The sequence below is a fragment of the Desmodus rotundus genome, chromosome 7 (assembly GCF_022682495.2).
Source record: "Desmodus rotundus isolate HL8 chromosome 7, HLdesRot8A.1, whole genome shotgun sequence".
Lineage (NCBI taxonomy): Eukaryota > Metazoa > Chordata > Mammalia > Chiroptera > Phyllostomidae > Desmodus > Desmodus rotundus.
The window spans coordinates 63355718-63367707 of NC_071393.1; the positions used below are offsets into that span (position 1 = coordinate 63355718).

Genomic DNA, 11990 nt, shown 5'->3' on the forward strand with positions numbered 1-11990 from the left:
ATTAAAGACTCTGAAACAAAGTTGTCTGTCATCTCTTCAGAGACACCTCTCCCTCTCACCCCTTCTCCCCCACTAGTAATTCAAAAAGGGTCTCTGCTTATCCACTCCTTCCAACATCCCTGGAGAAAGGACAGGTGGAGTAGAAACATGTGGTCAATGGTAGGGATGAGCAGCCCCTTTATTTTAGTGATTGGATACTGCCAATTCTCATCCCACCTCCCCACCTTGGCCAGCTGATTGGCTGATTTGGTTTCAAGGTTTAAGGCCTGGTTTCTTGGGGGGGGCGGGGGGGGGCATAAAAATTTGCCTAAGACTCTCCATTCTGTCTCTCTCAATTCTGACTTTGTTATCTGCCCTCTTTAATTGTTTTTCACTCCCAGCTCTGCTGTTTTCCTTGCCTCTATTCTCTGGAATCTTCCAAGCAAGCAGCTGTAACTTTGTCCTCTCTACCCGGCCCCCTCCCCGCCCCCTGGGAAGACGAGGAGAGAGCACCCTTTCCCTGTGGGGTTAGGCCTTAGCTGTTGTAACCTGAGAAAAGAAGGAGAAAGGCCAGACCTACTGAGCCAGCAGTGAGCTGCTTGTGGCCTGCTAGAGGCTAAGAACCTTGCTCACTCAGGGCCCTCCCTCTTTTCTTTCCCCTCCCCTGCTGCAGCAGGGCCCTCCCCCATCCGCACACACAGACTGCTGGGTAAGTGGCAAGATGGCTCCCCTGCATGTCTCCGGCTGATCGCCGCTGCTCTGCTAATACAATAGAGCCAGCCACTACCAGCAGCCTGGCCCTCTTCCTCCTCCTCCTCCTCCAGAGAGACCAATCCAGCCGAATTCGGGGTTTGCCGTGAGGACTTAACGCTTATCTCTTAAAAGCCAGATCTATTTTAGCCTCCCCTCACCACCACCACCACCTCCCCTTCCATTTACCATTTTTTTGGATCCCCACTTGCTCCATCTCAATTTTCTCTCTCTGGATTGGGTGGCTGGGGAGGAGGTGGTGGGATCTTGGGACAAGGAAGGTGTTTTGTTTTGTTTTTTAAATTTTTTAGGATTTTTTGTTTGGTTTTTGTTATTTCTTCCATTTCAGAAAGGGATAAACAGCACTTCCAGGGGGAGAAAAAAAATCATGATATCAGAAAGCAAAGAAGGGTGAGAGCTTCACATTTCCATGTATCCCCTTTCCCCACCGCTCTAGCCCACCTCATCTTCCTTCTCTACCCCATCCATGGCTTTCATTCCATTTTTCGTTTTGGTTTGTTTTCAGTCGTTCTGCTTTTCCCCTTTGTGCTTTCTGCTTGATTTCTAATTGGCCCCACTTACCCTCTCTCTGTAGGAAATAGGTATTTTTTTGATAAGCCTTTTTTTTAGATTTAGAGAGTTGAATCTTATGTTTCTGTGGGGGCCTGTTAGCTGGGGGCACAGTTCCGACTTTCCCCTCCCCCCTTCCTGTGCATCCCTGCCTGCTCTGGGGAAGCTGTTCTGACCTCTGAGTGTCAGCCTGTCGGGAATGCTGAATTTCCTGGTGGTGGTTATCAGCCTGGGGAGGTTTGGTTTCCCTTCTGAGACTTAGGCCCCTGATTGTCTCTATTTGATTTTGATTTTTTTTTTTTTTTAAACCTCAGTAATTTGGGTGGGAGTGAGATTAGAGGTAGAAGTTAAGAGATGAAGACAGAAAAATAAGAGAAGGAAATAGTTTATCTGAAGTGTATCTCTGGGATTCACTGCCTGAAATGAGAGAGAACTTGTGAGATTGGGGAGTGGGTGGGGTAGGTTCAGTGTTTGGGGGGGCAAAATGCAGGGAGGGTGTGTCTTGGCTGGGAGGCCTGCTCTCTCTCTCTCTCGGAAGTTGGAATGAGGGAATGGGAGAAACTGGGCGAAAGCAGAATATAAGAACAATTCCTACACCTCTGAGCAGGTAAAAGTGACCTGATTTCTTCTCTGAGCTTTCATACTCTCTCCAGCAGTTTTAGTTTTTCCTTTTAGATGAGAAGGTGCTTATTGAAGCTTGAACCTTCACCAACCCAACGTTCCCTGTAGGTGTCTCCAGATCCTATGGGTCAATAGGCCATGTTAAGCAGTTGATTAAACATAAGTCTGGGATCATTCACCATGGCCTTGGTCATTTTTTCTTGTCTTTTTAAAGAGTCAGGCTTCTCTTAGTTTGTCATGCAATTTTGTTAAATAAAGGTGCCTGTGGCCAGAGGACAGAGAGGCCAGAGGTTGTGGGCAAATCACAGTCACTTTTGAGGGACTGTTCTGGGTGGAGGGGCTGTTTGTCTTCATGTAAGAGTCCTTTGGTTAATTACCTAAGAACAAATGGAGCCCTGACCCCACAAATCACAGCTTTATCCCATCCAGGCTGTAGGTGGATATGGTTGCCTTGATCTATGTACTTCCCCAAGGAAAACAGTTTCCCACTTTCCTGAAGGGAAAAGGTCTCTAGTCTGATGTGAAAAGTGGCTCTCCAAACCCACTCAAGTGATGAGGCATGGGGGTTTCCTGACCCAAAACCTAACGTTTTGTTCTCTTTTCCCTGCCCTTCCCTCCCAACCTCTCCCCATACTGTCAGTGAGGAGAAGGAGGAAGTGACCATGGACACAAGTGAAAACAGACCTGAAAATGAGGTGCCAGAGCCCCCCATGCCTATTGCAGACCAAATCAGCAATGATGACCGCCCAGAGGGCAGTGCTGAAGATGAGGAGAAGAAAGAGGTAAATCTTCAAACTACTTGTGTGTGGGGCGGGGGGGGGGGGGGCAGGCAGGAGTGGACCTAGGGGAAGGAGTGGACCAGTCTGGTGATCCCTCATCCACAGTTGGATAGCTAAAGAAGGGGATAGGCAGAGACTTCCATCAGGGTAGGGCCAAGGGAGAATTCGCTGGTTTAGCAAGGGGACAGGGCTCATTCTTACCCCTTTCCTTGTTGGGGAAGTAGTGCAGTTCAGACTCTGGAAGTTTCTAACAGGAAAACAGTTAATGACCCTTTAAGACCCAGCTCAGCTTTCCCTGCCACCTCCTCCAGCTTTTCCGTGTGGTAACTCCTTTAGCTTTTCCTCTTTTTTAAAGCCTGTTGTAGCAAAACGCCATCTAGTGAGCTTTGGTGGTTTTCAGCTGACCAGCCATGCTGAGGAATTTTTGTTTGGCGTCTGCCCCCCAGTGGTCTCATTGCAGAGATGTAGCTACTTAGAATTCAGCAGAATTCTAGGGTGATCCCAAAAACCCTTTTCCATTTCTGTGACCTGTCTACCTACTTTTTTGGCATATATATTATCTAGTGTTCTACACCCAATTCAGGGGCCTCCCCCATTAGCGCCAGCGAAGTCTACTCGGCTCTTAGTAGAAAAAGCATTAGGTGGGTTGGGAATGGGGTAACAGGGTGGGAGGGACTGTTGTGCGTGTAGCCTTTCTTTGATGTGTGTTGTGGGGGTGGGGGCCGGTGAAAGTGATTTGATGTGCAGAATATTATTTATTACAAGGTCCTTCTTAAAACTTTGTCCAAGTACCTCATGTACGGTAATCCGCCCGTAAAATATAACCCTGCCCAACTGGCCAATCGCTGATGCCGCCTCTTCCTCTGGACCCACCCGCTGCTACTGAGCTGCCCAATCAGAGCCGAGTCTGCTATCCAGGCATCTTGGCCAGAGGGGGGCATGTATATGGGATCCTGTGATGGGCCCCCTTTTGCCTCCCTGCCTTGCTTACATCAGGGGGCCAAGAAGAGCACTGTTCTGGAGAGACTTGTATTGAGAAAGCAAAAAGCATTTGGAAAGGGGTGGACTTGCACCATCTCCCTATTTGGGACACCCCAAGAAGAGCTTGTGTCAGTGCTGGGGCGCTTGCCCACATGCCCTTACCCTTTTGAGGACTGTGGGTTATGTTGTTTGCTACAGACTGTTGGGATCCCCTTCTAGGGCACCAAGACCTCCTAAAGAGTCAATGTTTGTGATCACAGTGCCATGCTGTAAAATACCGAATGGGGCTCTCGGCTTAAGCTGTGAAGACTAGGAACCCTGCAGAGAAGTCTAGGGTCTGAGCCCAGGGATTTAATGCTGATGACAGCCCAGCCATGTATCACCACTTGATCATCAGATGGACTTTCCTTTGGTCCCTGTTATCCATGGTGAAGGGCAGCATGTTGGTTGCTCCAACTTCTCCTCCATCCCTGGAGGCAGGAGCTCATTCATCCACCTGACTGGAACCACTGTCCCAGCTGGAGTCCCTGAGGAGATGCCACATACAACTCTCAGAAGAAAAGCATTCTGACCTTGCTGCTGAATGTGTGCCAGGTCCTGGGGCTATCCACCTTCTACCCCCAGGCTGCCTTCTGCCTTCGTCAGAGGTTCCATGATCCTACTCGGTGAGAGGATCCCCCTCCCCAGTTACAGGCCGGGGAGAAAGGGACTCTGGAGTCATCACCTGAATTCCAAGTATTGGGTGGTGGTATTGCTGCAACTTGCCACTGGTGGACATAGGGTCCTGCCTGCCTCTCACGATAAAAGGCCAGGACCATTTCTGCTACTCACAGGCCATCTCATCAGGGACTGCAAGATGATGCCCCTACAGGGCTGGGACTGATGTCTCTGCCCCTTTTCCCCTCTGTATCCCTCGCTGAGCCTGGCCACCACCAGTGAACTGTCTTGACATCATGGAAACTGGGCAGCGTCCCCCCACACGTTTCCCTCCCGCCCCCCCTGCGCCCCTGGGAGGACTCTGGCAGTGCCGTGCTGACCACCACGCCGTGCGCCCACATTTTTGCCAACCCAACCCCCCACCAATTGCACAGCGCCTAGCAGGGAGGGCTCATTCTGATTGGACCGGCGGTTGACTAGATACAGTACACAGTGAGGTGCGATTGGCTGAACTGAAGATCCCAGGTGTGAGATGGTACCTGGAACATTTGTCATATTCCTAGTTTATTTTCCTCTTTATTTTCTTCTTTCTTTTTTTTAAATCTTTTAATTTTTTTCTTTATATTTATTTTTCTGATTCCTTTATTGGATTTATTTATTTGGTTCATGTTTTTCCTGTTCTAATTAAGACCTTCTTTTCCACTAACTTACCCATCAAGAGCGGTCTGGCTAGGGGTCAGGCTCGCCCTTAACGGAGACCAAGGAGACTTGGTTAGATGACACAAACGGGGCTGGGGGTGGATGGGGAGAGGGGATTTCATCAAGAGGGTACTGCCCTGCCCTTAAGAAGGGTGGTGGTTCTTAGTTTTTCCAGAAATAAGCATTAAATCTAAAAATGCTCTATTCCCCTTTTCTCTCTCTTCCTCATTTTGCTCCGTCCATAGTCTTTCTCCTCCTCAGTGTTTGGGACAGAAACTTGCTTGACAAGCAAGTTTGCAAGTTTCTAGTCCTTGCAAGAGCCCCTAAGGCTTAAGCTCTGGTTGTGGAGAAAACAGTAAAGTTTTAGTGGAGCTCCAGTGATTGGAAAGTGTGAGACTCTCCTTGGGGGCAGTCTGTTCTTCATAAAAGCCTTCCTTTACCAAAGATACCTTTAAATTCTTTCTGGGGGCACTTTGCTCAGGGACCTCATCTGCATTGGCTGTCCTTTTCCACAGTGTGGTGGGAGTCTAGACAGTCTTGACAGTCAGCTGTCTTAATGACTCAAAGCCACTGTGACTGGATGTCAGGCTGGACATTGAGAAAAGGAAGACAATTACCTTGTTAAAGTTGCCATCCCAGTGTGGTTTTCTTAATTTCCTCACGTTTTCCTCGAGTTAGCAAGGAAGACCTAGGAGGCCAGGTGACCCAGTTCTGGGCACATCTTGAGCTTGGCATCCTCTCTCTCACCCCATAGAGACAGTGGAAGGGGTCATGACTGGTGCTTTTGAGGGGCTGGAAGGCTACTGAATTCCTCTTCCAGCTTATTTCTGGTTAAGCTAATACATAGTTCTGGTATATGAACTAGATGACTTTTCCCTGCTGTGATGTTTGGTTTTATTTATTTTTTTTCTCTAACTTGCATTGATTCTGCTTCGTTTTTGCCGTTTGCCGCTTCTGTTTTGGTCTCTGTCTGTCTCTGTCTCTTTCTTTCTGTGTGTCTTTGAAGCTTAAGCTAAGACTGCTTCATCTAACCTCCTTCCCCCCCTCTCTGTGGGGTGTGTCTCTTTCTCTTTTTTCCCCCTCTTCTTCTCTATACAGAGTTCGCTGCCCAAATCTTTCAAGAGGAAGATCTCCGTTGTCTGTAAGTCTAACCCCAATCCCTAGTAAAGGCCAAGATATACCATAAAAATCAGAGTTCATAGAGAAGTAGACTCCTATTCTCTCTCAGTGGCATTCTTGGGTCACCCCTCCTTCCCCATCACCTCCACCCATCAAATCTGGTTCCATTTTGAAATTCAAAACATTAGATAATCCCTATCATTTTTTCCCCAGTCATATTTCTTTGCTAACTCTAGTGAGATTGTGAGGTGTCTCACCATTTCTTATTTAGTCCTACATGCATTCTTTCAGATATCTGAATCCTCAAAACCAGGAGTGTGTTTGAAGGACTCTTATATAATGCTTACCAGTTTATGCTTTATTCTAAGAGAGCATCTGAGGAAATTAAACTGCTCCACACTTCAAACAGTTAACACTTTATTTTATCTTTATTTTTATCATTTTTTAATCCTCACCCAAGGATATATTTGTTGATTTTAGAGAGAGGGGAAGGGGGAGAGAGAGAGAAACATCGATCCATTGCCTCCCACACATGCCCTGACCAGTGACCAAACCTGCATCCTTTTGGTGTATGAGATGATGCTCCAAACAACTGAGCAACCCAGCCAGGGATCAAACAATCACATTTTAAACATTTTCCCAATAAGGCACTCTAAATTGACAAAAGTATAATAGATCTTAATAACTTAAATACCAATCTGTAGTGTGAAAATTAACCTAAAGCATGATTAGTTTACATCATGATCTAAATTAACTTAGATTTTAGTATCATGGTCTCCCTCCCCCCCCCCCCCCCCCCCCCCCGCATTCCCATGCCCTCAATCTTTATTCCCCAGTACTTCACATACTTCTACCACTAAAAGTTTAAACTGGTCAGCCAACCCTGTTGCCTTCAGAGATGAGTAGTTTTCATCTGTCGAAGTGGCTTCAGTCCTTTTATTTTGAAGCATGGTTTCCCAGTCCCCAAATATAATTTCCTTAAGTTAACCTTTTAGTAAAATTCCAATCAGAGGCTATCTGTGGGTGTGGTGGTGTGAACCAGCAGAGGGCCTGAGACCATCTTAAGTGTTGGGTCCTATTTCTTGGGGACAGCAGCTACCAAGGGGGTGCCAACTGGAAACAGTGACACAGAGGGGGGCCAGCCTGGTCGGAAGCGGCGTTGGGGAGCCAGCACAGCCACCACACAGAAGAAACCCTCCATCAGTATCACCACTGAATCACTCAAGGTGAGGTGGGAGAAGCCAGGGAAGGGAGGATGAGACACGTTAAGGTGGGAGTAGACATGGGCCCAGTGTAACGGGGTGGGGGGGTATCTGTGTCCCAGAGCCTCATCCCCGACATCAAACCCCTGGTGGGGCAGGAGGCTGTTGTGGATCTTCATGCTGATGACTCTCGAATCTCTGAGGATGAGACAGAGCGTAATGGTGATGATGGGACTCATGACAAAGGGCTGAAAATATGCCGGACTGTCACTCAGGTAAGGCTCCTTCACCCCTGTGTTGGGGGCAGGTGGTCAATAGAGGCAGAGCAGGCAACTGAGGAGAAGCAACTGTGGTAGAGTCTTAAAGGGGAAGTCTCCCATCTCTGCAGAGGGTTGGATTAATTGGTCCTTTAGGGGTCAGTGGGCTACCAAATCCAACCTGTTGCCTATAATAAGTTTTATGAGAACACAGTAACACCAGTCCATGTACTCTTGTCTGTGGCAGCCCTGCCCTATAAAGTCAGAGTTGAATGTTTGCAACCAAAAACTGTATGGCTCACAAAGCCTAAAAATATTTACTCTTATCCTATACGGCACAAATCTACAAGACTCCTGCCTTAGTTTTCCTCATGGAAGAGCTGAGGCATTAATAGTCCCAGGATCTGGTGGAAGTAAACTTAATGATGAAATCCTCCCCTAGTGGAAGGCACATGATAGGTTGACTGTACCACCCTCTCTCACCAGGAACCCAGAAGCTGAAAAGAATGTGCCAGTATTTAAGAATCCCTCCATATCTGATACTTCACAGGTAGTACCTGCAGAAGGCCAGGAGAATGGGCAGAGGGAAGAAGAGGAAGAAGAAAAAGAGCCTGAAGCAGAACCCCCTATACCTCCCCAGGTTTCAGTAGAGGTGGCCTTGCCTCCCCCTGTGGAGCATGAAGTAAAGAAAGGTGGGTGAACCATTAATGATTGAAACAGTGCAGCTCCCTGAATTCCCAGAGCACTTTATTTGGACTTCTTTTAATGTTTTCCTGCCTTTTATTATAGTATCTTACATATCTGTCCTCTGCCTCTCCTACTAGTTAAGCTGTTGTACTTGAGGGCTAGTTTCAACTCTGTTTAAATCTTTGAGAACCATAATGAGGTTAGCCTACACAATACCTGGCACATTATAGGTGCTTAGCACGTTTAGATGGAAGAGTAGGGAGCAACGTAAAAGAAAGTAGTTATGTTGCTCCCTACTGAAAACCATTTGTGTGCTCTATTTGATAGTGACTTTAGGAGATACTTTAACAAGACGTTCCATTAGCCAGCAGAAGTCTGGAGTTTCCATTACAATTGATGATCCAGTCCGAACTGCTCAGGTGCCCTCCCCACCCCGGGGCAAGATCAATAACATCGTGCACATCTCCAATTTGGTAAGTCATTGTTTCCCACAGTGTAGCCTTGCTGAGTTTGAGCTTTGGATTCATGATACTTAGGCTCAACTCCTAAGGAGACATTGACTCTGAGTGAATTTACTTAACCTAACAACCTGTTTCATCTGAAAAATGGGGAGAAAAAAGTATCACCTTGCAGGGTTTTCTTGAGAATTTGTAGAGGGCCTGGGTTCTTCTCGTTCCTACTAGAGCGTTCTGACTTCTCTGCTTTCATCCATTCTTTGAAGCTATACTCCTATGACAACAGCTTGGGAAATCTTAAGATTAGTTATATGAGTATGGTTCTTCCATTTCCGTTCACAGGTTCGTCCCTTCACTTTAGGCCAACTGAAGGAATTGTTGGGACGTACAGGAACTCTGGTGGAAGAGGCCTTCTGGATTGACAAGATCAAATCTCATTGCTTTGTAACGGTGAGGGACAAAAACTCCAGGCATGTTCTGGCATGTTCCCTCTTGTGACGAACATGGCCAGGTTTCAGGGTGTTGTGGCAAGTGGGAGAGATTAAAGACCCATCGTGACCTTTCTGCCTTCTCCCTTCCTCCACCAGTACTCAACAATAGAGGAAGCAGTTGCCACCCGCACAGCTCTACATGGGGTCAAATGGCCTCAGTCCAATCCCAAATTCCTTTGTGCTGACTATGCTGAGCAAGATGAGGTAAGAAACTTAAGGAGAGGCAGAGAGGCCATCCTCTCCCGAGATTCCCTTTCTCCTCCCTCTTTCTTTCTTTTAGTTGAACCATGGGGCTCCAAAGTCTCTGTCCACTGGTACCTGGGCTCCTATGGGAGTGATGTCATCTCCATCCTGAGTATCTTTGTCCTTCCTCTACCCACAGCTGGATTATCATCGGGGCCTCTTGGTGGACCGTCCCTCTGAAACTAAGACAGAGGAGCAGGGGGTGCCACGGCCCCTGCACCCTCCACCCCCGCCCCCAACACAGCCACCACAACACCCCCGGGGAGAGCAGCGGGAGCAAGATCGGGCAGTGCGGGAACAGTGGGCAGAGCGGGAACGGGAAATGGAGCGGCGGGAGCGAACTAGATCAGAGCGTGAATGGGATCGAGACAAAGTTCGAGAAGGGCCCCGTTCCAGATCACGGTCCCGTGACCGCCGCCGCAAGGAACGTGCGAAGTCTAAAGAAAAGAAGAGTGAGAAGAAAGGTACTTAGCTGTGGGGACACACATTCATTGGTATGGGAAAGGAAACAAAATGCGATGGGACATAGGGTCCTGTGCATCAAGACTAACTCACTTTTCTTCCACGTCAGAGAAAGCTCAAGAGGAACCACCAGCGAAGCTCCTGGATGACCTTTTCCGCAAGACCAAAGCAGCTCCCTGCATCTACTGGCTCCCACTGACTGACAGCCAGGTGAGCGCTGGCCTTCCAGCCCTTCTCAGAGCTGTAGTAAGGCTGGGTGATGGACACTGGGGAGAGTCATAGGAGTGTCAGCAGGAGGAATCCCAGGGAACAAACAGCCTAGAGTAATACAGAAAAAAACTTAAGCGTGAAAGAAAGAGGCTGTTTTAAGGAGCAGTTACGAGTCTGCCTAGAGAAGCCAAACCTAAGAATGTGAAGGTAGACACAAAGACAGGAAATGTGTTTGCGTAGCCTAGGAAGGTGGCTGTACCAGTCATTCTTCTTAGAAATTAATTTTAGATAGAGAAATCCTGTTTTGTAAAACTTACCCGTTTCTGTTTTTTCAATACGTAGTGTTTTTTGCTTTTTAAATGTTTCTTTGTAACAGGCCTCTTGGGAATTTTAAGCTCACACTACTCAAGTGGAGATTTGTTCACATGTAGACAGCTAGGGAATACCTGTGGCCCGGCATGAATGGTGCCAGTACCTGTTGTGGGTATTAAAAGGTGAACACTTAGAGGAACTGAGGCTCTGAGACAAGGACAGATGTTACTGCTCTTCTTCCCCCCCCCCCCCCCCCGCCCCCCACCAACCACCCTACACACACACTCTCTCCCTCTCTCCCTCCCTCCCTGCTTAACAGCAAAGCCAGCAATTATCCTGAGCTAGGAGTACTGGGTGCAGCTGCAAATAGAGTGGGGCTGATGTGAGCTGGGCTGAGATACCTATTCTCTGCCTTTTCTACTGGCTACAGATTGTTCAGAAGGAGGCAGAGCGGGCTGAACGGGCCAAAGAGCGGGAGAAACGACGAAAGGAGCAAGAAGAAGAAGAGCAAAAGGAGCGGGAGAAAGAAGCAGAGCGAGAGCGGAACCGGCAGCTGGAGCGAGAGAAGCGGCGAGAGCATAGCCGAGAGAGGGACCGGGAGAGAGAGAGGGAACGCGAGCGCGACAGGGGGGATCGAGACAGGGATAGGGAAAGGGACAGGGAACGAGGCAGGGAGAGGGACCGCAGAGACAACAAGCGCCACAGCAGGAGCCGGAGTCGGAGCACACCTGTGCGGGACCGGGGTGGGCGCCGCTAGCGGGGAAAACACTGGGGAGAACTGCAGGCATCAGCCACCCTGCTCCAGGGTGGGGGCACAAGGCCACAGAGGGATAGGTACAATCTCCACCACCCTGGAACCAGGGGTCTTTCCCACCATTTGCCCAGTGCTGAAGTATGGCTGCCACCTGTCTGCACATACCAAATGGAGCAGCGGCCATCTTCCTCCCGTACACCCCATAACCTATCTCTTGGCATTTAGCCCTTTCCTTTCTCGCATTTCCCTTGAGGTCTGTGAGAGAGAAGAGCTAGGTTAGAGAGAGGTGGTTGGCCCAGAGGTGGGGAACAGCCAGGATCCCCAACTTCTTTCATTTTCCCTCCATACTACTCACCACCTCCTTTGGGTACTCCCACCTCTTGGGAACAGCTGGGGCCAGGACTGGGTCACCTATGAGCTGAATCAGCATCTCCTGAGTCCCAGGGCCCCTGCAGTTCCCAGTCTCTTCTGTCCTGTAGCCTTTGCCTCCTGCCCACCGGTTCCACTTTATATCCACCTTTTCCTTTTGTTCAATTTTTATTTTTATTTTTTTTATTATTAAATGATGTGGTCTATGGAAAATAATAAAAATCTGACTTAGTTTTAACTAGTGTATGAGTGGCTTTCCTTGGGCAGAACCTGGGTGAGAGCCAAATTTAAGAGGATGGCTGGAGCCAGCGTTGCTTGTGCAGGCTGCTGCGTCCCCGAATCCGAGTAACTCCCTCCTCTGCTTTGGGTCTACCCACACCACAGTTGTAGGGC

At 48.4% G+C, this 11990-nt stretch overlaps 1 protein-coding gene across 2 annotated transcripts in view; it reads left to right on the forward strand.

Moving 5' to 3' along the window:
* The window catches only part of ACIN1 (apoptotic chromatin condensation inducer 1), a 30577-nt gene extending 18742 nt beyond the window's left edge, over window positions 1-11835 (forward strand). Inside the window, exons 1-12 of one of the 2 annotated variants that reach the window (XM_024556890.4) lie at window positions 878-1140; window positions 2561-2702; window positions 6135-6177; window positions 7248-7381; window positions 7480-7632; window positions 8165-8306; window positions 8629-8774; window positions 9099-9206; window positions 9344-9451; window positions 9630-9954; window positions 10062-10162; window positions 10905-11835. In XM_024556890.4, the coding sequence (XP_024412658.1) occupies window positions 1118-1140; window positions 2561-2702; window positions 6135-6177; window positions 7248-7381; window positions 7480-7632; window positions 8165-8306; window positions 8629-8774; window positions 9099-9206; window positions 9344-9451; window positions 9630-9954; window positions 10062-10162; window positions 10905-11231 (1752 nt within the window). In that variant the 5' untranslated portion in view covers window positions 878-1117 and the 3' untranslated portion in view covers window positions 11232-11835. Of the gene's footprint in view, window positions 1-877; window positions 1141-2560; window positions 2703-6134; window positions 6178-7247; window positions 7382-7479; window positions 7633-8164; window positions 8307-8628; window positions 8775-9098; window positions 9207-9343; window positions 9452-9629; window positions 9955-10061; window positions 10163-10904 lie in introns of those variants that run through there. The other variant, XM_024556881.3, reaches the window with a different exon arrangement.
* Window positions 11836-11990: the final 155 nt, after the last annotated feature.